Source organism: Saimiri boliviensis, chromosome X (genome assembly GCF_048565385.1).
Source record: "Saimiri boliviensis isolate mSaiBol1 chromosome X, mSaiBol1.pri, whole genome shotgun sequence".
NCBI classification, from domain to species: domain Eukaryota; kingdom Metazoa; phylum Chordata; class Mammalia; order Primates; family Cebidae; genus Saimiri; species Saimiri boliviensis.
Genome location: NC_133470.1, coordinates 12619620 through 12646036, shown reverse-complemented (window position 1 = coordinate 12646036; position 26417 = coordinate 12619620). Strand labels below are relative to the sequence as shown.

The 26417-nt window shown below is 35.4% G+C and overlaps 1 protein-coding gene across 6 annotated transcripts in view; it reads left to right on the top strand.

Annotated features, from left to right (window-relative positions):
- Positions 1 to 26364, top strand: part of AP1S2 (adaptor related protein complex 1 subunit sigma 2) — a 33016-nt gene extending 6652 nt beyond the window's left edge. For 2 of the 6 annotated variants that reach the window (XM_039475394.2, XM_074391849.1), the window contains exons 3-5: positions 2218 to 2326; positions 3712 to 3849; positions 18230 to 22200. In XM_039475394.2, the coding sequence (XP_039331328.1) occupies positions 2218 to 2326; positions 3712 to 3849; positions 18230 to 18265 (283 nt within the window). In that variant the 3' untranslated portion in view covers positions 18266 to 22200. The other 4 variants (XM_039475392.2, XM_074391848.1, XR_012515702.1 and 1 more) reach the window with 3 other exon arrangements.
- The last annotated feature ends 53 nt before the right edge of the window (positions 26365 to 26417 follow it).

Sequence of the window (26417 nt, the reverse complement as noted above, 5' to 3'; positions counted from 1 at the left end):
TTCACCTACACCAACAAATTCATTAATTTGATTATTCTTTTTCCATTCTGAGTGAAAGTAAACATTTAGATAGTCTTATGGGGTTTGTATTTATTGTTTTTTGTTTAAATATTATTGGCTGGGGCTTAGACACATCATTACTGATGATTTTTAAATTAATGCTTCCAAGTGATTCATGCAGTTTAGGAACTTTGACTAGTGTTTAAGTGCTTTTTATTTGTAAGAAAAGGCAGTACTGTGGATAAGGAGCAGGGATGGTACAAGCATTGGATTGTTCAGTAGTAGCATTGAGGAAATCTTAAATAAGAATAAAAGGAATTTTACTTGAAACTGTTAGTAACCTCTGTATAATACATTATTTTAGCATTCTGTTGCTATCAGCTAGTCATATCTGGTTTTTAATCTACCATTTTTATGTCAGTTACTTTATTCTTTAGTTTTCTTAATTCAGGGAATCTTAGGTATCATTTTTCAGTTTCCCCAAATTCAAAGTTCTATTTAATGAGCATGGGTTAGGGAGGATAGAGAGTTAGAATACTCCATTCTCTTTTAAGTAGATAAACAATAACAGAGTAGTGATGGGAAAGAGAGGGAGCACTTTGTTAAAGTTGACATTGATGCCCTGTTTTGTCTTCCATGACTTACTCCCTTTGCAATGATGATAAATGAACACATGTGAATACCTCCTCTCAGTAAGACTGCAGAAGGCCCACCATTTTAAATAACTTAGTGTGGAAGTCAGATAGAGTAGACATGCACAAAGTCATAATATATATCCCAAGTGAGTTTGTATGATACAGTAGAAAAAGGCCTGGAGTTAAGGTCAAAAGATCAGGTTTCTTATCTCAGTACTAGCACTTGTAGGCCCTGTACACTTAGGCCTCTTTTTTTTTTTTTTTGGTCTTTTTAAAATCTGTAATCAAAGATGAAAGATAGTACTTGCTGTTGAAAACATCAGATAAGATGAAATGGTTTTAATAATATTGAAATTAATGCTGTTGTGTGAATACCAGTTATTTTCATACTGAGGAGCAAGAATTCGTTGAATCTCAAAACAGGTTGTTCATGTTATTCTGTATGCAGTATTATTTTACATTAATGCTACGAGTAATAACTGCCCATTGTGTTTTCTAAAAATCATTTAAGTGATCTTCAGTGAAAATTACAATCTCAACTGATATATTCTATGTTTAGCATATCTTAGGTTTTTATTTTCTTTCTTTTCAAAAGCCTTAAGTCCATGTAAACCATTTAAAATGCCCTTTTAATCCCCTCACAGGACTTGCTATGCCTCAAGGTTGCAGTTTTGCTTCCTTGGGTCAAGCACAACCTGGTTCCATATGCTAGAATCATAATTTGAAGGAGAATATAAGTTTCCCAACCTTATTCCCTCTTCTAGGGTAAATAAACTACCCTTCAGTTCAACAGTGTAGAACTTGGAAAATTTGAGGACAGGTCTCAGTTTCCCTTAAGTGATAGGAACTTTCTGTTCTCTTTCTCTAACTTCTGTAATAACATGAAGCTATTGTTCTTTTCTTGTGGTTTATTTCACAATCCTAGAAAACTTTTTAAAAACAATTCTATGCTGTTAGAAGTCAAGAGCATAGTTACCATTGGGGATGGGAAGTTGTGACTGGGAGAGGGTATCAGAGGAGTTTCAGGGCTCAGTAGTGTTCAGCCTCTTGATCTGGGTGCTGGTATGTAGTTGGGTTCACTCTGAAAATTCATTGAGCTTTTAGGACTTAAGGTCTTCTCTGTGTGTATATTATACATGTTCCAATAAGATATCCCAAAATATTGACCTCACCTTGACAGTACCTTCAACAAGTCCTCCTTCAGTTGGAAGGTTTGTTTTCTTCCCTGTACTTACAGTTTGAATTAATCTGCTATATATTTTGTTTTAATTAAGTAAACTTAGGAAAAAACTGGGTCTGCCGTCCTTTAAAATGTTTATAGAAAAGAACCTGAAAGAAAGAGGGGCAAAATAACTTATTCTAAGTGGTATGATTATTTTGTTTTTTCTTTTTTCTTGCCTATGCTTTTCAAAATTTCTCTTATGCATTTATTATTTTTGTAGTCTAGGAGAAAAATCTGTACTGTTGTGAAAGAAGAAATAAGCTGTATAAACTTGGGGTCTTTCATAATAGGATACAAGAATATATTTAGAAAACATGATTACAGGGTAACAATTTTTTTCACATTTGTACTTTGTTACAGATATGCTAGTCTGTATTTTTGCTGTGCTATTGAGGATCAAGACAATGAACTAATTACCCTGGAAATAATTCATCGTTATGTGGAATTACTTGACAAGTATTTTGGCAGTGTGAGTAGTATTTTATTTTAGGAAATTGAATGTTATAGTATTTTTTAGAACCTTTTTTCTAACAAGTTTAATATTTGGTTGTCTTGGGATTCTAACCACAGGAGAGGGCAGGAATGACTGTTTCTCATCAGTGGGCCTATTCAGTTTCTAACTTTCAGAATTGCTGGCCCTATAGACCTAACTCATTTAATTAAGATGGTGAGGATAAGGTTTAAAATAGTGAAATATAAACAAGTCCAACTACAAACATTAATGTCTTGGAAGTACCTATTATAGAATTTAGATTTGATTAGCAGTTCTGATCATGTTACCCAGAAAATATATGTTTAAAGATCAGTTTTCGTGAGTAGAAATTATTAAGTTACCCTCATTGGGAGCATGCAGAGTCCGGCCTTATTCAGCTTGTAGGAATATGTTTTCAAGTACTTGAGATTTGGAAATTAAGTTTACTGAAGTCAGTGATACTTAGTCATTTTTAGAAAGAATTAAGATTGATTCACTCTGGTCAGATTGTATTCACTATCTGGTAGTGAATAAGCATCTTTTGCTTCTTTAAGTTGTAACAGTTTTTATTAAACTCACATATATTATTATTAATTCTAAATTTAAATTGACTAAATCTCCCAATCCAAAGACAGACAGGCAATTTGAATAAAAAAACTAAAACCCATCAGTATGCTGCATCCAGACCCATCTCACATTCAAGGATACACAAAGACTCAAAACAAGGGATGGAGAAGGATTTACCAACCAAACAGAGAGCTAAAATAAATAAATAAAAAGCAGAAGTTACAATTAAGCAACAAAGATCAAAAGAAGCAAAGAAGGACATTATATAATGATAAAAGGATCAATGCAACAACAAAAAGAGCTAAAGATCCTAAATATATACGCACCCAATACATGAATACGCAGACATACAAGACTTATAAAGAGACTTAGACTCCCACATAATAATAGTGGGAGACTTCAACATTAATTTTAGACAGATCAATGAGACAGAAAATTAACAACGATATCCAGGACTTGAACTCAGATCTGGAACAAGTAAATGTAATTAACATTTATAGAACTCTCCACTTTAAATATACAAAATATACACTCTTATCAGTACCACATCATATCAACTTAGAAGTTTAAACGAAATGTTGGTTGGCTCCTTGTTTGTTATTCTCTTCCCTCATTTTCTTTTATATCTCCATTATTAAGGACAATTATAGGCATCCCCATATTTAGATTGCATTCTAGCCCGGGCAATAAAGCAATACCCCCACCCTCTCTCCCTCTTCCTCTTTCTCTTTCTTCCTCTTCTTTATTCTTTTTCTTATAAAATGAAATAAAAAAATAAATAAGTTGTAACAGTTTTTTCTTTTTTTTCTTTTCAGGTCTGTGAACTAGATATCATCTTTAATTTTGAGAAGGCTTATTTTATTTTGGATGAGTTTCTTTTGGGAGGGGAAGTTCAGGAAACATCCAAGAAAAATGTCCTTAAAGCAATTGAGCAGGCCGATCTACTGCAGGAGGTAAGCTACTTGTTCTTTTCACTAGGCACTAGCATGCTTTGCTCTTGCTGGGAAGTCTCATTCATCATTCTTACAGTTTCAGAAAGTACACTGAAGCATGCTGGCATGTAGTGTCCATCCATGTGCAGTTTATTCACTGGAATATGTGTCAGTCACGTCAACTCAGTTATCTCTGGATGGATGGTTCAGTTTGGAGATGGTCTGTCGGTCAGGCCTCTTCCCGATGGCTTTTTTTGGACCCTAAAACACTGGAGTCTAAACCTTTAGAGGACAGACTACTTTAAGAAGGGAAAAGATTGGCTGAAAGTAGCAGTAAGTTGAGAACTCTCCATCTATTGCTTCAAATTGTTTAAGATAATCCCTCCATCTATTGCTTCAAATTGTTTAAGATAACCCCTCCATCTATTGCTTCAAATTGTTTAAGATACCCCCTCCTTTTACATTAGTGTGGATAATCAGGAGTTGACTGTGAGATTGTGACATTTTCATTCCAAATTGGTTCATATTTTTACCTCATGTCCATTAAATGCAAATGTAGCCAAGCAAATGATAGTGTTTCCTAATTGTACTTTTTGTAGAACCTTCTCGTTTTTTGTTAGCAAAACTAAATAGTATTTGCATTTCTCTTTGCTCTTGTTAAATAACAAACCACGTTCTGTCAAACTGCATTCTTGTCTTACCTTCATATCCCCAGATGTGTAACTCCCTTTTCTTTCTAATTACCATAGTCATCCTGGGTTAATCGTACAGTTGATGCTGATGTACCTTCTATTTCTGAAGCTTAACGTTTCATAGATAAGGTTACCTTTTTCTAAAAATTTGATACCATAATTCAGATACCAAATTGAACTATGCTTTAGAACTAATTGTGATTTTTATCATATGGAAAGCTTACAGCATGAGAAGTGATTAGTAAATATTAAAAAATGAAATGTGTTTTCACTAAAATAGTTGTTAAGTATATGTTGCATGTATATAAAAAGTTGAATATTTTTGGCTCACTGGTTCATTTTCCAAAAGCATTAAAAATATGATTTTGTATTTCTAGTCTATTTTAGCCCATTCTTTGTTACATACTTATTTATCAGTTTGTTCTTGTCTTTTTTTAGTCACCAGAGGAGACTTTAAGTCCCGGTTTTTAGCCTTAGATGCATTCAGTTTTAAGGGAATGAAATAAAGGAAGAAGAGTAACTTACTTTCTCCATTTTAACTTCCTAACTTTTAGACTCTGGGAGGAAGGGAAAGCTATTTAAGGATCCCACTGCATCAGTCACTGACTGGTTGGGTTGTGGGAATTGCTTGAAGTTCAGATGACATCATCTGGATAGACATCTACTAAATGTGAGACAATGCATTGTACACTTAATGATCTTGTAGTTATCAGAAGAGCTGTTAAGGTACCTGCAAAAGTTAAGTATTAGCTTGGCAGCCCTGATGCCATCTACTCCTCAGTAGTAAAATGAACACAGACCCTTTGCCTTGTGTGTACAGTTTGTCACGGTGGTTTACCAATCGGTTGGAAATGTTATTGGAGGTTTGTTTTTAGTATCAGGTGTGCTGACTATAAGCATACACTCTACTGTTGTAAAATTGGTTTTTAAATTTAGTATCTCCTTATTTTGCTGTTCACTAATCAGACTTTTAAAAAAATTAGGTCAAAACCAGTATTAAAATTCTTCATATATGTCTCTTCCCTTGATCACTTCCGTATTTTGTTATGGATCTATATTCTGCTCTATCAGAACCTGGCATTTCTTCTAAGTTTTTCATTATTTTCTAATTAATTACATTTGCTTTAAAATGTATTTAAAGTTATTGAAGTTCAACTTTTAATTTTAATGTTTTTCCTGGAGAGTAATGGTTAGGGTATTGATATTTCTTTGTGCCTGGATTTTTTTTTTTTTTTTTTTTGAGATGGACTTTCGCTCTTGTTACACAGGCTGGAGTGCAATGGCACAATCTTGGCTCACTGCAACCTCTGCCTCCCAAGCTGAAGCGATTCTCCTGCCTCAGTCTCCTGAGTATCCGGGATTGCAGGCATGTGCCACCATGCCTGTCTAATTTTGAATTTTTAGTAGAGGTGGGGTTTCATCATGTTGGTCAGGCTGGTCTCGAACCCTGACCTCAAGTGATCTGCCCCGCCTCGGCCTCCCAAAGTGCTGGGATTAAAGGCATGTGCCACTGTGTCTAGCTATGCCTGGATTTTTAAATGCTACTGGGAAATTGATATAGACCTTAGAGTATGACAGCAGTGTTCAGTTTACCTTAGAACATATATTGAGTGTTTAATGTATTAGGGGATAACATTATTGCAGATCCATATTTATTTGGGTGTGTATATATGTACATATGTATATATATTTCCCTATGGGATTATTTTAATAGTTAATATTGTCCCTTTTTTTGAAGTACTATTTTTATGTCTTTTTTTTTGAGACAGAGTTTTGCTCTTGTCACCTAGGCTGTAGTGCAGTGGCGAAATGTTGGCTCACTGCAACCTCTGCCCCCTGGGTTCAAGCAGTCCTCCTGACTCAGCCTCCCAAGTAGCTGGGACTAGAGGTACACTAAATTAGCCACCACTCCCAGCTAATTTTTGTATTTTCAGTAGAGATGGGGTTTCATCGTGTTGGCCAGGCTGGTCTCAGACTGCTGACCGGTGATCCACCCACCCCGGCCTCCCAAAATGCTGGGATTACAGGCATGAGCCACCGTGCCTGGCCTATTTTTAGATCTTTAATTGGGGAAAGTAAACATAGGGAGAAAAGCATAGGATGATTGAGGTCCCATGTAAAATTTTCCTTACCCCCTTATAACCTTTGTTTAAAATAAATGACTACTGTTTATTAGTTCCTTATCTTTAGAAGAAAGCTGTGGTCCTATTTCTCTTCTGTGACTAGTTTTACATTGCTTTATATACAAACGAAACTGAGTACTACATTGAGACGTTGTCTATTTAGCAGTCTGAGTGAACCATTTTTCTTAGCCATTTAGGTCTTGGGGAAGCAGAAGGTGGTGGTCCATTCCGAATTTAGAGTGAGAATACATTGTAGATTAAGGCCATTATGGAGCCAAGCTCAAGTCTGTGTGGAGGAGTAAGGCTTCAGGTTATTCTGTTCTCTTCATCAATATATTCTGAGAAGAAATTCAGGAATGACAAGATGCATGTTTCCTAAAAAGAGATTCATTTATGTTTTTGATGCATGATGCAAGTGTACATCTGTGGGAGGGTATTTGAGTATTATGTTCATAAAATAGTGAGTGGAATAAGAGAAAAAGCACTCCACAAACTGCTGGAAAACTTTTTGTTCTGGATACCATGACAACAAAAATAATCATGATGGTAACTAATGCTTGAGTGCTCCTATGTGAGGTCCTGGGCTCAGCAGTTTGCCTGCTTGTATATGAGGCCCTGGGCTCAGCAGTTTGCTTTAAGCATCCTGTGCTAATTCTCAAGACACCCTGTGAAAGGTTGGAGGTATCCTTATGAGAAAGTGGAAGCTCAGTGAGGTTCCATGACTGGTCTGAGGCCACCCAGTTAGCAACTGATGAAACCAGGATTCTAAACCCAGATTTCTTCACAGCTATGTAAAATCTTAACCACTGTGCACTCCCCCCAGCCTCAGTTATGTATTGTATTGGTATATATATTTTAAATGTTCCGTTTAAGATACCAACTTCTTTGCTTCTCAGTCATATAGTGAGAAATCAATAATTCTCCCAGAAGTTTTTCTGTGTGGAAAGAGTAGATTTCCTAATACAGTGCCATCTTTGACTTCTTAGACTGGGAATTTTTATAGTCCAGATTATCAGTAGTTGGAATTTTTTATTGGCTTTGTAGATATAAATAATAATTTTCAACCCATTTCTTGTTGGATTTATCAAAATGCCTAGATTTATAACTTTTTTAGTCTTGTAGTTTGGGGTAGAGCATTCACTTAATCGATGTCATGAAATGATTTTGCTTCCACACTTGTAAATATAGCTGTGAAGATCTAAATTCAGCCTTATTTTTGTAGTAGAAGTCCTAATTGTTCAATTTTAATCTAATTTTTCATGTATCATGATTTTCCTATTTAGTGTCAGGTCTTTTACTTGAATTGATTATTTCTAAGCAGCAAAGATGACTTTGAATTTATAATGTACTTCTATCTGTTAGCTTAAAGGTATATGTAAATCTCAAAATGATTTTGATTTTTTAAAAATTTGTGAAATATACATTTCTATCTTTAAGAATGCTTATTTTCTTCAGAAAAATTTAAAAAATTTTCTCTTACCCAGTTTGTATAAACACATAGTTTAAGGTAGTCCTTCATTTTATAGCCAAATAGGGAAGATGGTTAGTGGATACAGATTTTCTGTTAGCATATTACAGTCAGTAATAAAAATGTAACATTAATGTGTATTCAAATCATAGTTGCTAAAATATCAGCAGACATTGTGATTAAATAATAAAGATATATTTTTTATTTTACTTCATCATTTGGTAAATAAAGGATTAGTTTTGACATTTTTAGACCAACTTCATGTTTATTCCTTTTGGAGTTTGGTTGTATGAATACATAATTATATATTGGGTAAAGCCCAGAAATTGGACCATTATTCATTTTTTAATGTTTGGCTGTCTTAACATGCCACTGGTACTAAAGTTGATTCTTAAATTATTGAAGAACAACATGCTGAAATTGCTAAATTGATATTCTTTCCAATACTTGGAATACTTTTCCCCACCAATTTTGAGCTAGATTTTTGGAGGTATAGGGTGGGGGATGGGGATGGTGATGTAGTTGGATTTATTTAAACACACACATATATAATGATAAAGGAAATAATAGCGTGGCCTTTTTTTTTTGTAAAGCACTTACCAGTTTTTCTCTGCTCCTTAATTTTATAGAGCCAGAATGAAGAATGGGGAGGTTTGTCTGAGGATGTCTTATAATAAAGAGCCAGTCTAAGGCTTTAGCCCCTTTGATCCCCAACTTATTTATTGGTAACTACTAAATTTACCATTTTTGTGGCATGGATAAAATGGAGTGCTATGCAAAGACTGTTGCACGTGAGATGATTTCTAAGTCCTTGCTTGATCTGTGAAGATCAAATAGTTAAATACTGGGCATTTGGGCTTTAACGCTCAGTGGTTGATGCATGATGGTGTTGATTAGTGCTTTACTAACAGCATCATTTTGAAATTTGTGGGGTTTTTTTTCTTTTGAGCTTTGTTTGCTGTTGGTATTTTTTCTCACTAAAGTAATCTGTGAAATGCAAAATAAGTGAGATACCAAAAGCAAGCATTATACTCATGAATTTGCTTCTACTTCGAGATGATCCACTTTATGAATAGATTTACTGGATTTACAGTTGTTTATCTGCCTCATCTAGAAAGTGGTACTCTATGGAGAATTAGTGCTGCTAAAACTGATTTGTTTTAGTGCTGGGGGCTGCATGATATATCTTAGCACTATGCTATATTTTTGTGAAAGTAATAATCTGTGGGACTGCATACAAATGGAAAGGTAAGGATCTTAGGAGACAAGTGATTTCTTTCAAAAAATGAAGCTTTTATAACTTAAAATTATTTTAATAAGTACTTTTTGAAGTATTGAATAACATATCTTTTAATATGAAGTTTTGGGTTTTTTAAAAGTCAGCTGTTGATATAATTAAGAATATTTGGGCTGAACATGGTGGCCCACACTTACAATCCCAGCACTTTGGGAGACTGGGGCAGATGGATCACTTGAGCCCAGAAGTTCGAGACCAGCCTGGGCAAGATGGTGAAACCCCATCCTTACAAAAAGTGAAAAAAAATGACTAGCTGGGTGTGGTGGTGTGTGCCTGTAGTCCCAGCTACTCGAGAGGCTGAGGTGGGAGGATCGATTGAGATTGAGCCCAGGAGGTCCAGGCTGTAGTGAGCCATGATCATTCCACTATGTACCAGCCTGGGTGGCAACAGAATGAAACCTTGCTGAAAGAAACAGAAAGAGAAAGGGGTGGGGGAAGGAGAGAGAGAAGAAGAAGGAGGAGGGAGGGAAAAAAAGAAAGAATATTTGGGCATTTGAGTCAAACTCAAGAATATCTTAAATTGTTTTAACAAAAGAGATGCTTCCAAATATATTCAATAATGTCTTTTAACAGCAAAAAGCATTGTAATACGATTCCTCTTAGAATTTACTTAAATAAGACAAACTCCTATAATTCCTATGTAATTACTACTGTTCATGTTAAAACCCTCAAACCTAACTCTTTCTTTTAAATTGGGTTTAAAGTTAACAAGTCTATAGTCTTTTATTGCTAGCATACTTTAGTTTTTTATAGGTAAACTTAATCACGGCTTATTAGAACAAATTCTGGATAAATGAGGTTTGATTACATTAATGCTTGAAATGGAAATGCTTGAAAAGAAGGGCAGAAGGGAGGACAAACCTTGCCTTTCATTTTACATTTATTAAGAAACAATTTGGCTGGAGGCAGTGACTCACACCTGTAATCCCAGCTCTTTGGAAGGCCTATTTGGGCAGATCACTTGAGGCCAGGAGTTTGAGACCAGACCGTCCAACATAGCGAAACCCTGTCTCTACCAAAAATACAAAAATTAGCTGGGTGTGGTGGCACACGCCTGTGGTCCCAGCAACCTGGGGGGTTGAGACACAAGAATGGCTTGAAAACCCGGGTGGCGGAGGCTACAGTGAGCCGAGATCGTCCCACTGCATTCCAGCCTGGGTGACAGAGTGAGAGTCTGTCCCTCCCCCAAAAAAGTAATAAAATAATAATTTGGCCAGTGTTCTTACTCACTGGTTCTCAGGTTGTAATCATTTTGCTTTATGTGTTTTTGAGCCTTTTTTCTTTTTATGTTCTTCAAAATTTTGAGGATTTTCCCCTTGCTATTTCTATTCTACTTTTCTTAAATGCTGATCCTGACCTAGTAATTTGATTTTATGAGCCCTAGGGTTAGAACCTGCATGAAGACCTGCGAAGAGAATATTGTCTGTGGTGTCGGTGACGAATTTTTTTTTAATTAAAAAGTACTTTCTGAAAATTTTCAAGTTCGGGTCCTTTTTTCACCTACTGACATTTTCTTTTGTTTCCTCTGATGCCTTTTTTTTTTTTTAAATAAAAAATTCCCATTATGGAAACATTAGCAAATACAGGCAAACACACTAGAATATAATCTTACCCACCAACCAGAGCCAATTAGATTAACCCAGTGGGTCTTATGAGGTGGAAGTAGTGCAGTTGTGCCCCTCTAGGGGACGTTGGGTAATGTTTGGACACATTTTTGGTTGTCACAATGAGGTGCAGTGCTACTGGCATCCAGTAGGTAAAGACCAAGGATGCTGCTGAGAATCCTACAGTGCACAGGACAGCTCCCTTAGAACAGGAGTTATCTGGCCTCAAATGTCAGTTGTGCCCAGGTTAAGAAGCCTTGGTTTAATTTAACACTATAGAATAAAGATTCCATTTACATTTATAGACTGCTACATTTTTTCAATATTATATGTAGACCACAGTATAACTGGCTAAAAAATTAATCAAAAATGCAAAAAATCGAGAAAGGATAAATGTGCTTAAGAACATACAAATAACTATAAAAGTCATCCCTAGGCTGGGCGAGATGGCTTATGCCTGTAATCCTAACACTTTGGGAGGCTGAGGCGGGTGGATCACGAGGTCAGGAGATCAAGATCATCCTGGTCAACATGGTGAAACCCCATCTCTACTAAAAATACAAAAATTAGCTGGGCGTGGTGGCGCGTGCCTGTAATCCCAGCTACTCAGGAGTTTGAGGCAGGAGAATTGCTTGAATCAGGGAGTCAAAGGTTGCAGTGAGCTGAGATCGTGCCACTGCACTCCAGCCTGGCGACAGAGCAAGACTCTGTCTCAAAGAAGTCATCCCTGTGATTCACCAAAAGTACCTCTACTTGATAATCAGTAACTGGGGTGATACTCTACAGTTGACTTTAGAATCCAACCTATAGCAAGGCTTGTGGGATGTCACTATATAATTTAATTTCCTCAGCAACAGCCAAATCTGTTAAATTCTGTTAAGGTAATTGAGTTTTTAAGTGGAAACTGAATTGTGTATACCCTGTAGACAGAAAGAACACCTTTGAATTTTCTGCCAATCTTCCTATCCACTTTAGGGATTTGTTAATTTCTTAAAGGTAGAATATTTCAAATGACCGGAATTTACATATATAGACTTTTGTTGCATATACAGACGTTTTGTTGTTGTTCTCTTGCATCCTATTAGCCTTAAAGGTTTTACTTAGTAAAGATATTTAGTAGTGTTTGAGTATTTGAAATTCTGTGATTCTGAGAAATCTTTTACCTTTAGAAAACCTTGATTAAATTTAGGGTATTCCAAGGCAAATACAATACAGCATGTCCTAAAACGTATTTAAAATACTTCTTTGCAGTCTAAAATTATATTTGCTAGCTGGGCACAATGGCGCAGTTCTATAATCCCAGTTACTTGAAAGGTCGAAGCGGAAGGATCCCTTGAGCTCAGAAGTTTGAGACCAGCCTGGGAAATATAGTCAGATCCCTCACTCTTAAATTATATTTGCTGAGTTAATTATTCTGCTTTTTTTGTTTGTATAGTATGTTTTGATACAGCGTCTCACTCTGTCACCCAGGCTGGAGTGCAGTGGTGCCACTATGGCTCACTGCAGCCTTGAACTCCTGGGCTCAAGTGATCCTCCCACCTCAGCCTCCTGAGTAGCTGGGATTACAGGTGCACATCACCACGCCCAGCTAATTTTTAAAAAATTTTTCGGTAGAATTGAGATCTTGCCATGTTGCCAGGACTGGTCTCAAACTCCTGGTTTCATGAAATCCTCCCACCTTGGCCTCCCAAAGTGCTGGGATTCCAGATGTGAGCCACTGCACCTGTCCTCTGCTTTTTTATTTTAAAAGCACAATTAATAGCTAGATAAAGTAATTGTCCTTAGTATTTGATAACTAATGGGTTTTAGAGCATAGTTCATAAGATGTAGTAAATTATCCTCATCATTATTTTTAAGACAAATTTGTAAGACAAATGTAATAGAAATAGATCAATAGCACAATAGAAAAAGACAGCAGAAGACATGAATATGTAATTCACAGATGAAAGCAAAACAAATGGTCCTTTTATTAAGGAAATGTAAATTTAAAAATCAGCTGGACCCTTTTTTGTTTGTTTCTTCTTAGATGGGTAAAAATGAGCACTTAAAGTTGTATTTTCTTTTGGAGGATTAGTTCAGTTATATCTGCTAATGATTAAATGTGTACATATCTTTTGACCCATTAGTTACACTTTAAGGAATTTTATTCAACAAAAATGTGCTGAGACACATTGCTTAGTATAATAAACCATTGAAGCTTAACCAAATATTCATCAGTGAGAAATAGGTTAAGAAAATTATAATACAACTATACATTAAACTGATGTAGCTGTAAAAGAAGTGAGATTTTTTTTTTCTTTTTTTGCAATGATATGGAAGGATACTCCAAGTATATCAAGTGAGAAAAGATCTAGGACAGGATATTATTATTATTATTTTATTCTTTTTCTTGAGACAGCGTCTTGCTCCATCACCCAGGCTGGAGTGCAGTGGCATGATAGTGGCTCCCTACAGCCTCAGCTTACTGCAACCTTGACTTCCTGGGCTCAAACAAGCCTCCCATCATAGCCTCCTCCATTCCTGGGACTACAGGCACATGCCACCACACCTAGTGAATAATTTTTTAATTTTCTGTAGAAACAGGGTTTCACCATGTTGCCCAGGCTTAGGAGCAGGATATTAGCTAACTTGTGTTACCTCTGAAAATGTTTAAAGTTCCCCCTTCCCTTTTTATACCAGTGTAAAAACAAACATGTATTTAGTATTATACATTTTTTAAAAATGGAAAAATGCTGCTGTGTGAATGAAAGAGTGTATGTACATCGTGTTGCTCCAGATGGTAAAAGTAGAGTAGAATTTACTAAAATAAAGTTTCAGCACATAAAGTAAAGCACTTGTCTGGTCTTGGCCATTTTAGACACTAACCATCTGGAGCAACCATGTAGCTCTTGCCACTCACTGCTAACTTAATGTAAAAAAAAAAAAAAAAAAAATCTCTTGACTTTCTTGGCACTTCACAAATGCTTGTGAGATAAGACTGACACCAGGATCCTTGTCATCTAAAAGTCACCTTACAGAGTACTTTCAGTTCTTCTCTTTTTTCATTTATTGCTCAAAATAGATTTTAGTGAAATTAGATACTCTCTGGCCATCTTGGTCTTTGACACAAGAAAGGGAGTTCCAGAGTTGGGAGTAAGGACTTTGCATTTTTTGCCATAGAATTTGATTAGGGGCAATAAAAAGGACCATTGTGTTCTAGAATATGAAGGATGAAGCATACCACTTTATCGTGCAGGAATAAGTAAAGAAGTCCCTTTATAAGAAAAACTACAATAGAGCAATAACTTGAAATTACACTTATTTACTTTTCATTAAATGTAAATTATTTTCTTTTACTATATTATACTACTAGAAAGAGAATCAGTAGTCTAGGCATTCAGTCATGGATATTCAATATTATTGGTTTACTTAAGCACTTCTCATGTCAACAAGACTTAAGCCTGCAGATAATTGCTACTTTATCAGTGTTGGTTATAGCCTCCCGGTGGGTTTTACTTGAGTCAAATACCTAGGAAATTTCTTGGTAACAGGGCTTGTCTTAGGTTTTGAGAACAGATGTAACTTGACTTCTCTCTGCTGTTTAATTGTCATGCTACACTTGCCATTACATCTGGTCCTTTTTGTAGGGTTTTGAGAGCAAAATTTTTCTTCATGCAGGAGAAAGTGGAAGTGCATCTTTTCTAAGAAGGACAAATAGGAATAGAATAAAAGAAAAAATGTATTGGGGCTGAGCTCAGTGGCTCACGCCTGTAACCCCGGCACTTTGGGAGGCTGAGGCAGGCAGATCACAAGGTCAGGAGTTCAAGATCAGCCTGGCCAACATGGTGAAACCACTTCTCTACTAAAAATAAAAAATTAGCCAGGCATGGTGGCGCGCGTCTGTAATCCCAGCTACTTGGGAGGCTGAGGCAGGGGAATTGCTTGAACCGGGGAGGCAGAGGTTGCAGTGAGCCAAGATAGTGCCACTGCACTCCAGCCTGGGTGACAGAGCAAGACTCTGTCTCTTGGCATGGGTGGGGAGAGGGGAAGAAAAAGTATATTAGAACCAGGTGTGGTGGCTCACACCTGTAATTCCACCACTTTGGGAGGCCTAGGCGGATGAGGTCAGGAGTTTGAGACCAGCCTGGCCAAGATGATGAAACCCCTCTCTGCTAAAAAAAAAAAAAAAAAAAAAAAAAAAAAAATTAGCTGGGAGCGGTGGCAGGTGTCTATAATCCCAGCTACAAAGGAGGCTAAGGCAGGAGAATTGCTTGAACCCAGGAGGCAGAGGTTACAGTAAGCTGAGATCGCACCACTGCACCCTAGCCTAGGTGACAGAGTGAGACTCTGTCTCGAAAAAAAAAAGTATATTGGAAGGGAAAATGGGAGTGGAATCAAAAACATTGGTCTTGAATGAGAAGAGTCTTTCTCCTTGGTTATGAGGTGATAATGGGTAAAGCTGTAGACTTTTTTTTTTCTTTAATTCATCAGTAAGATGAGCAAAATTGAGAAAATGTCATTTTCTTAGTCTTGAGAAATGACATCATCTAAAGGAGAATCGTTGGGACTGGGGAGAAGGGGAGGAGTGTATATAGCTTGAGGACAGTGTGAGGAGTTGGCAGTAGAGTTAGTGAGGAGCAAATTAGGCAGGAGTAAAAAAGAGTTCCTGGGATTGAAGGTCCGTTTCAGGTTGAAATAATACATTGTCATCTTTATTCAAAGAATAGGTCTCCAGAGAATCTGTACTAAGGACAATATGTGGTTTATAGTTGTATAATACAACTGGATTAAAAATTTTTTTCTCACTGTTTTCATTGTGGCCTTTATTCCTACTTAACTGAAATCACTGGGGTTTTAGTGTTGTAAGAAACTGATAGTTTGCTAAGTATTATATGTGACTGTTTCGTACAGGTACCCAGGGGAAGAACAAGATAGTAGTAGGCTTAGGCCTGCACAGGGTCTCTTGTGTGCTATGACAGACTTTACTCTCACCCTCCCTAATTCCTAATTGATATAATTTTTATGTGACTCACAAGAGGTACTGGTGGTAAGAAAGAGATTCAATTATAAACTGGAGTTTGTAATTCAATCTACTTTCTTTGATCTGAGAGGAAAATATTTTGGTTAATTATGGACATATCACTTAGCTAAAAAATTACCTTAAATGTTAAATGGTCCTTAAGGCATTTATAACAGAACTTTTTTTGACCTTAGTAGTCTAAAGTGGGAAATTATTTAAAATGTTGTTAAAGCGACTTAAAAATGGTAAAAAGAATTTATTTATTTTGGTGCATTTTAGTTTCTTTTCTTCTTGAAGGATGTTTTTCCAATGAAGAAGCGTTTCTCCCTATGAAGAGTATTCTCAAAATTAATAGATGCTAATTTCTTATTTAAGTATAGTAATATGGATCATTGGCTGTAAAGAATAGTTTGGCTTATCATCAACCCTTTTCTTTCCTAAAAGTAGTAAAAAGTGTGTCAGAGTGGAAATGCCTGGGTGGTCATGTTGAGAATTGTTCCTGTATGATTGTTGGTGTAGTTCATAGTAAGTCTCCTGGGGAGGAATGGTTGCATATTCAACTCTATTTGGGAAACCACCTCTTTTTTTTAATGAGCATGAGCTCTAGATGGTTGGCTTTTACATGGTATGATAGAAAATTAAGAGAGAAAATAAAAAGATGAAAAACTATAATACAAAGGCTTAAAGGACTGGTATTATTTAGGCAAAAGGCTATTTGACAGGTTGGTATCATTTAGGAAAAGGTTATTTGACAGACTTAAACTTTTCTTGTTCTTTCTCCAGAAAACAGAGACTATGTATCACAGCAAGAGTTTCATTGGGTATAAGAAAGCATACTAGAATACGTGCCGGAGTACTGACATGCATCAAAATGTAGTAGGATATATAAATTCAGTTTGTAATTACAGTTTTGTCAAGTTTGTTATTTACATTTTAGCATTACCTGAAAAGTCTGATTACATTAAGTCCCAAGGGATAGTCCCAATTACTTCATTAAACTGATATTTTCATAGGGAATTTTGCTTGGATAATTATCAATTATTGGGGCTTATAATTTATTTTTTACACAGAATATGGAAATAGGTTTAGAGGTTCATTGCCACAAAAAGCATTCATTAAATACTGTGAATCACTAATGCCACTGATACAGAAGAATTTCCCTATGAAAATGAGAGCTTCTATAAGAAAATGAAGTAGTTGGGAGTTTAATTTCTTATTAATATGATTTTAACTTGCTGCTTCATTCCACTATAATCTATTCTGAATGGGGAGGAAAGGGTAGCTATCTCTTTAAAATATTTAGGAATTCTTTGAGGATTAAAATGTAACTGGTTTTTGTCTTCAGATACTTTTGTATTTAATGGTTGTGTAAGTTTAGGGATTTGTTAGATTTTTTTTTGAAACAGTTTACATGATTTTGTAGTTCAACATTTCAAAGCTTCAACTTGAATAAATATTAAAATGAGGATGCTTTAAAGACATTCAAATAAGCAATTTTAAAATTGCTTTCTGGTGGGAATATAATCCCTTTGAGAGCCTGAAGGGTGATGTGCCCTCTCCCCAGGAACATTTGTACATCATTTTGTTTCTAATTTCAGAGAACTCTTGGAGCCCCTAGAAGTCCTTCTGTAGACACTCAAATCTGTTTGGAGAGTTCGTTAAAATCTGTTTTGAGGATTTTTTAAAAAGTAATATCCTTAGTCTTAGTCACATTCTTTGGATTTTTTGCTTTTGTAGCTATAAGTAAACTGTTAAAAACCTTCGTTGCTACTTAAAATACCAGATCAGTGACTACTTTTCCACTTTTTATTGGGAAGGATTTTTCTCTAGGTTCTTTAGTTCATTTAATAAAATTCTGATGAATTTAAACACTGGTGGAAGGGGAATATTCTAATTGAATTTTTGGCCAACTCATTATTGACCAGATGACTTACACCAAAAATCTTTTCATAGTATTAGTAGTAAATATAGTGTTTTAGGATTTTGTAGAATTTTTGGAGGATGTCAGTGATCCTTTTGACCACTATATATAGTAAAGTTAGAAAAAAATGAATCTAAATTCTTGGGCATTGTTTAGAAGTTAAATATTCAGCCTTACACCAAAGAACAAAAACAAACAGAAACTAAGTTTTAGTTATGAACTAAATGTTCTAGAAATCTGATTGTGTCTATGTCAGTTTGTATACCGTGTGTAAGAATATATGCATTTCTTTTGTAGCCACGTCATGAATATTTTAATGTCCCTGTGTACTAAATGACTACCCATCGAGTATGCAGAATTTCACAGAGGAAATAGAATGCTGATATACATATGAAAGAAAATATCCTCAGCATGGTGATTTATTATCTTGTATAATTATAGTAGAATATTTCAGAACTAGTACTTTTATGATTGTATTTTTTTCCTGTTCACATTCTAAACTTTTCTGTTTTATTTTCATTCTATATGTGATCTTGATACAGCTCATTCCTCTCTGAAACTGATTTAATCTCATCTTGATAAAATATGACCTAGAAGTGTTTTGAGTAATATTAAATCTTAAACACATACATATTATCATTAATGAACCACCTATGATTAATCTTACAAGAGGAAAACATGACAATCATTAAAATATTTACCAAAGAAAATATAGCTGAAGTGCTAGGTCAAAATGAGCAGTACCGTAATACATAGTATGGTTTGGTCTTCAAATATTGAGGTTAAAAAAAGAAACTATTTTGTGTGATTATCTTACAATCTGTATGAGCTTATGTGTTCTAATATATCACATAAAAGTAAATGTGAAAATAATACAAGAAACTAAAATTAATTTGTGCTATTATATATTTAAGGTTAAAACAGTCTTAGAAACTTTGTAGTGCCACATTTATTGAATCACACTTGTGCTATATAATATCAAACAATCCCTTTAAGAACTTACTAGAGAGCTATGTCTGAAAAGTCTATTCTGCAATATCTGTTGCTTAACAATAACTTTCAAAGCATTAATGCTGAGTTTATGTAGTTCAAAAATTGTAATATTCACTTTTAATACCTAAAGACATATTTTACTAGTGATGGCATTCTAATATATTAAGTCCTTGTTTAAATACTTAATGCTTTGTTAACTGTGGCATTATATTTCTGAATTTTAAAACCTTTAATATTGATAACTATTGCATATTCTTTTAATAAAACATGCAGCATATTTTATTACAAAAGGAAAACAATTCATTGTTTATATCTGGAGAGCATAAAGCCTGAGTTAAGTAAGTTATTAAACAATAACTTCACAAGATGTTCAAACTGATTTACCACTGAAAGAAGATGTATGAAAATGTATTTTGACCACACTTAGCATTAGGCAGGTTTACAGATAAGATTTTCCATTCTTAACATTCTCACTGTAATGCACTACATTTGAAGTACCTGGATGTGCTATCAAATGGGAAATTTAGCACCATACATTGGAAGCATTGAAACACATTAGTCTTTCATTTCCATTTTTCCCCTCCATTCTTCCTCCTGCCCCACAATATGTTATTCATCTGGTTTTAATGCTACATAAATATGCATTGTCTCATGCCTGTTTGTGTTGGATGCCTTGTGCTAAGCTGTAACAAAATGTTGCTTCTTTTGCTATCTGTATACAGCTGCTTGCTTTAAATTAGTAGATTCTGAAATAGCTTTCCTTGCATGTCTAAAATAAAAGTATTGCATGTACTTCGTCTCATGTGAATGACTTTTTTCTTCTCCATCCCTCATAACTTGTTATATTTTCATTTTTCCAGCCAAATTTTAAAAATTGTGGTTAAAAACACATAACACAGAATTCACCATCTTATGCAGTTTTAACTGTACAGTTCGGTTGTGTTAAGTATATTCACATTGTTGTGCAGCAGATCTCCAGAACTTTTTTGTCTTACAAAACTGAAACTATACCTATGAATCAACAATTCCCCATTTCTCTCTCTCCCCCAGCCCCTGGTAACCACCATTTGACTTTTTGTTTCTATAAATTTTACTACTTTAGAGAATAGCTTTTCTGGCTAATTTTGAGCTACAGTTTCAGTGTGAACATATGAAAGTTCCATTTTATATTATCAACACATTTTAAACTCAACTGTACAAGTCTCACAAGAATAAAATGTGTAAATAATTCTTTGAAACTAGGCCTTTTAGAAAGGACAAATATTTTCAATAATGCATATTTGATAAGCAGCATGATTCTCTTCAGGAAATGCTATATAAGATTGCAGGCAGTGAGCACATGGGGAAAAGTCTGACCAGCTCCAAGCAGTAGTTGTGGGACATTTTTACATGGATAAGCTGAGAATGTAAACTGTGTAGAATTCAATGTAGGCATCCTTTAATACATTAAGGGCCACATGAACTTTTAAACTATTTAACATTACATGGAAAATAATTATTTTAAATTTTTCTTTTAATACTTATGTGATTTAGATGTCAAATACTGTTTCCCCAAACACTCCCCCCATTTTTGCCTCAGTATTTTAGAGCAAGCCCTAGACATTCTGTCATTGTGTCTTTAATACTTAAGTATGTGTCCCTAACAGATGTGTGCCACACCCAACAAAATTAACAGCAATTAATAACTAATATCTTGTGCCTGGCTCAGTTTTTCCTAATTGTCTAAAAAATGCCTTTTGATATTTGATTTGTTAGAATCAGTTTCCAACCAAGACTCTCACATTGTTATCTGGTTGATGTGTCTTTTAAGTCTCTTAATCTTTAACAAGTCTGCTTTTTTCCCCCCTTGCCATTTTTTTTAAACCAGGTTATTTATGCTGCAGAACATCCTACCCTATGGATTTGGCCATAGTATTCATGTGGCAATATTTAGCTTGTTCTTTTATCCCTCATCTCTATTTAGATCTGTAATCTGATTAGACTGAGGTTCAATTTGAGGGGGCAAGAATACTTCATAGGTTAGACTCTTTTTTAAAAAAATAGGTTTTTTCACTAAAGCTAATTTTTACCCATTTTTCATTACTACACAGACATACTAAAAGGTCATGAGCTTTATAAATAGAATTGGTTTATAGTACTTGCATTTAGTACTAAATGCTAAATAACCTTCATTTAGATTTCAAGTGTGCTGTATCACCTAACATTTTTGGAGCACTTTCTATAAATTAGGCAGAACCTTAACTCACTTAATCTAAACATATGAAGGTAAGTACTATTACCCATATTTTCCAAATAAGGAAACAGACCATAGAGTTTAATTAACTTAAGATTATACCATGAAGTGCTTTACATGCAATTAATATTCTAAAGATGTGTGGTTTAATATAATTTCTCTTCTTGTTTTGTGCTGTACCATGATTAGGATGCAAAAGTAAGTTTATTACTGGATACCAAAAATTTATATTATTTTCCCTCATTAAAAGACAGTGTTGCCTTTTAATTACAAAATTCCTTGCTAGTAATACCTGAAAGTTGGCCTCCTTGGTCCTTTATTTTGTGATTTGCAAAATCAGCCACTCTGGAAAATTTTTAACTAATTTTTTTCTGGATATGCCTGGTTTGTTTTGACCTCCTTTGACATTTAAAAACCAGCATTGGTTGCTACACAGAACAAAAATGCCTTTGTTCCAGAGTATTCTTTCTGCATGTGGCCTCTAGTGATGCCATTGGTTGCCCTGGGGAGGTCTGGGAAGATAGCTGTTGCTGAAGACTTGCTGCTGTGGACACAGTTAACTAAAATCTCCAAGAGGAAGACATTTCTATAAATGCATGTGACAGAAAGCATGGAACACAACATTAGGTGAAGAATTGTGGGAACACAGAAGAGGTTTTGAATTTTACCATGAAGATAACTTACCTTTCATAGATATAATTGAGTAGCAGTGATTTCATAATTTGCCAGCAGGCTTGCACTAAGGCTTTTTGCCTTAAAGCAACAGCATCCAGCATGTTGGTAGGTAATTAGCAGGTATTTAATGAATGCTGAAACATGTTGGTAGGTAATTAGCAGGGACTTAATGAATGCTGAAACCGTCCTTTAGTGGTCTCCAATGTTTGGGGCACAAAACCCTAATTAACCACTGGCTGCCACTATTAGAATACTACTGTGACACAAAATTGCTTTCTTGATTCTCTAAAACAAGCATGTTCTCCATGTCAATTTTTCACATTCTCAAGACTCCCTGGATCTGCTTACCAGAGTCTCACATTTTCCCTCCACAGGAAGCTGAAACCCCACGTAGTGTTCTTGAAGAAATTGGACTGACATAACTCTCCTCCCTTGTTGATGACTTCTTGTGGCATTTCACACACTGTAGATGGTCACTCCCTTCATCTCCATGTTAGCTAATGGTGTAAGATGATGTCTTGTCAGTGTTACTGTTTTGCTAAGCTGCTTCATTCATGTCTACACAATATTTTTTAAAGGGAACTTTGGTTAATCAAGTGATAAGGGACTTAAATATGAATTAGAATGGTAGCAGAAAAAGATACCTTTTCTGGATATTTTAAAGTTTAAAGGTCAGTTTCTCTTAATCTGATTATATGCACATATGAAAATGGCACATATACATGTAAAATCAGGCAGTATACATTTATTAATTACTGTATTTGACAAAGGAAACAAATTATAATGTGAAACCTGGTTTTATGAAACCAAAGATTAGTGCAGCATTTCGGTATATATTAAAAAAAAAGAAAGGGAATTACATGTCACATATCAAATGAATGGAGACTTAACTTTGCTGAAACTTTAAAAAGCAAATTTGCTCCAAAGACGACTATTGGAAATTACATACCTTTCAAAAATAAAAGGGAATATTTTCAAAAATAAAGGGAATTATTTTTAATGACTTAATTGGAATGATACTTTTACACTAAAAATTATTTCTTAGGCATTCTGAATCTGGGATGAGAAACAGGATTGTTTCATAATAGTAAGCACATAATTTTTAAGGCCAAGGCACATTTGACTCCTGAGATGAATTTTTTTGTGGTCATAATGACATACGTAGTTGTTTTTGATGCCCAAAATAAAGTGAGAATGTTAATTTGCCAGGAATTCTTCATAACAGTATCTTACAGAAAACATGTTGCTCTCTCTCTTCACAGTGTTATGTGTAAAGTCATTGTTTAAAGCATGAATGTTCCTTCTGGGATGCTTGTTAATGCCAAATTTATTTTGCTTCCCTATTTGCTTCCCTCCACTTAGAAGTGCTGCAAACTTTACAGCAGCTTCCTTTCTTTCCATGGCACTGCCTAGTTAACCGAAGTCTTATAAAAATTTAAAAAGACATGTTTCATATAAAAAAGTGAGAGTTGAATGAGGTAAAATGGCATTAGTTGGCCCTATATTTTTTAAAGCTATATAATTGTTCAGCGTCACTTTTCTAAGTACTTACACATATCTAAACATGTCTTCATGGTTTATACTTTCACATGTATATGCTGGGCTGGATTAAGCTTTGTTGTGATTGTGACCAATATTCAGGCCACGTGAGCACTGTCTTATCACTTCACCAATTAGTTGTAATAAACATTCAACGTACAAATACTGGAGTGTGTTTTTATCTCTTTCCAAAAGTTTGTCAAACTATGGAGAGCTAGTGAAGAAAGAATTTCTAATTTTTTTTTCAGTAAAACATTGAAAATTCCCCTCCATTTGAATATGGTGGTTGTTATAAGCACACACAAGATACATGGTGGAAGATCTAAGGAGTCTTCATGTACTTCATTAAATAACATGGATTCCATGCTGTTGTGAGCTTATCTACACATTTATTTTCAATCAATAAATGCTGCTTTTAAAACCTTGATGCAGTTGACTTTTCTATGCTTTCTGAATGAACAACTCAAGATTATTCCAGGAAATCAAAAGGTATTTCAAATGAACTAGATTCCTCTTACCCCCTTGTGAACTGAAGGTGCTAGCACACACAACAGAAAGTGACGAATATTTGCCAACTGTACTACCTAATGTATGCAACAATCAAATCCTTGGCTATCGTGATAGTTAAGGGACCTCCTATTACTACAGATAGGAAATGCTACATTCTAAAACTGGGATATTTATGGAGAAGGCAGGACCTACCATCAAATTAAATTGCTAGTCTACTGGAAAAAAAGACATTTATAGGTTTAAAAAGCCTCCAACATGCAGCTAGCTATTTACTGAAAACAGGCCTGTGGGCTTCTGCCAGCAATGTATAGTTGGAATTTTTGAAACATAAATTGTAATCAGACTATATATATAAAAACCATTAATAAATTTAAGTTCAAGATGGGCATTTAGCAGGATAATGAAACAGTCAGTGGTTCAGAAACTTCTGCCCTTCTACCCTACCACTGCCTATTAACATTTGAGGGGAAAGTAATCAATATTTCAGTTGTCTTGAGCTCAAGATGGCGGTTTTTCTTTCTTGTCCTCCGTGATTCACTAAGATTTCAGCTTTGCGGACCACATTTAATTGCATACATCTTGATCGTATTTAGAAAAGTATCAAATACTGGATTTAATGATAATTACTCAGCATTACTGAAACTAGTAGATATAGTTCAGTCATTTTCAGGAAGAAGCAGGCATTTAGAGTCTGGAACAAATCCGATTTTTTAAAGTGAAATTCTCCTAGACCATGTGCATGATTTCCTTTATTGACTACACATTAAAGAACTCTCATCCTGGCCGCGCGCTGGTGGCTCAAGCCTGTAATCCCAGCACTTTGGGAGGCCGAGGCGGGTGGATCATGAGGTCGAGAGATCGAGACTATCCTGGTCAACGTGGTGAAACCCCGTCTCTACTAAAAATACAAAAAATTAGCTGGGCATGGTGGTGCGTGCCTGTAGTCCCAGCTACTCAGGAGGCTGAGGCAGGAGAATTGCTTGAACCCAGGAGGCGGAGGTTGCGGTGAGCCGAGATCGTGCCATTGCACTCCAGTCTGGGTAACAAGAGCGACACTCTGTCTCAAAAAAAAAAAAAAAAAAAAAACTCTCATCCTTAACAGATACCATGTAGAAATCCCAATTTTGAAGAAACCTTCTTCCTATCTAAATTTCATTAATGTTTCAGTCTTTTGTGTATCTTTTAAGTCCTTATTCCCAAATGTCAAATTAACAAATTTCACATACTCCAAAATTCAAGATCCCAAGTATGTCAATGGAAAGAAAGTTATAAAAATTGATAAAGCTGGTGTCTAGGTGTAATATTTTTGCCTGAAGCTTTTTCTGCATTAGGTTCTATTCTCTGACCATTCTGATTTTTATACCAGGATTGCTTTAACACTAGGCATATTTAGTAGCAATGACCCTAATATTCCTGGAAATGACAGAAAGCAGCTTTACTCCTATATAAAGAACTTTCCAACACACTATTTAAAAAAGTATACCATGACAGCCCCCAGCTGAAGAGTAGGAGGAAAAAAAATGGACTTTGCCCTTCAGTACTTTAAAGCTGAGAAAATGAACTTTAAAGCAAAAAAGCTGTTCAACTATTACATATAGAAAAATCCAATAGATTATTAATAAAGAGCAAACAAGCAGGACACAGTGCGCTCACCTGTAGTCTCAGCTATTCAGGAGTCTGAGCCAAGAGGATTGTTTGAGCCCAGGAGTTTGAGGCTATAGTACACAACGATCATGTGAACACTCACTGGACTCCAGCCTGGGTGACATAGGAAGACCCTATCTCTAAAAAAAGGGGTAGTGGGCAAACAAGAATCAAAAAACATTAAATACACGAACACATAAAATTTGTCAAATTGGTAAGGATTAAAATTACTTGGCATTGTGGGAGCAGCAAAGTTTATTGTTGACATAAATGTTTTGTGATCTGGCAGGCAACTTGAAAATATTTTAGTATTCATCTCGATACAATTTATGCTAAGGAAATGATCAAAAATATGTGGAAGTATTTAAGAAAATTCATCACAGGATTGTTTTCAGCACAGGATTCTTTAATAGCACAAAATTTAAAATCTAACAGTGAGAATATGGTTGAAAAAACTGGTAGATCCATACTGTGCAGTGAGTAAAACGAAGAACAGGGCTTGATGAAATATGACAATGCTTCTAATGAATAAAAGCATATTCAAATGCGTTCATATAGGTTCTTTGTATAAAAAATGCGTACATAGGGCTGGGTGTGGTGGCTCACACCTATAATCCCAGCACTTGGGAAGACAAGGTGGGAGGATCCTTTGAGCCCAGGAGTTCAAGACCAGCTTGGGCAACATGGCAAAACCATGTCTCCACAAAAAAAATGTTTAAAAATTAGCCAGGTGTGGTAGTGTGTACCTATAGTCTCAGTTACTTGGGAGGCTGAGACAGGAAGATCACTTGAACCTAGGAGTTTGAGGCTGCAGTGACCTAGATCATGCCACTGCTCCCACCTGGGCAACAGCGTGAAAACCTATCTCTAAAAAGAAAAAGAAAAATGTGT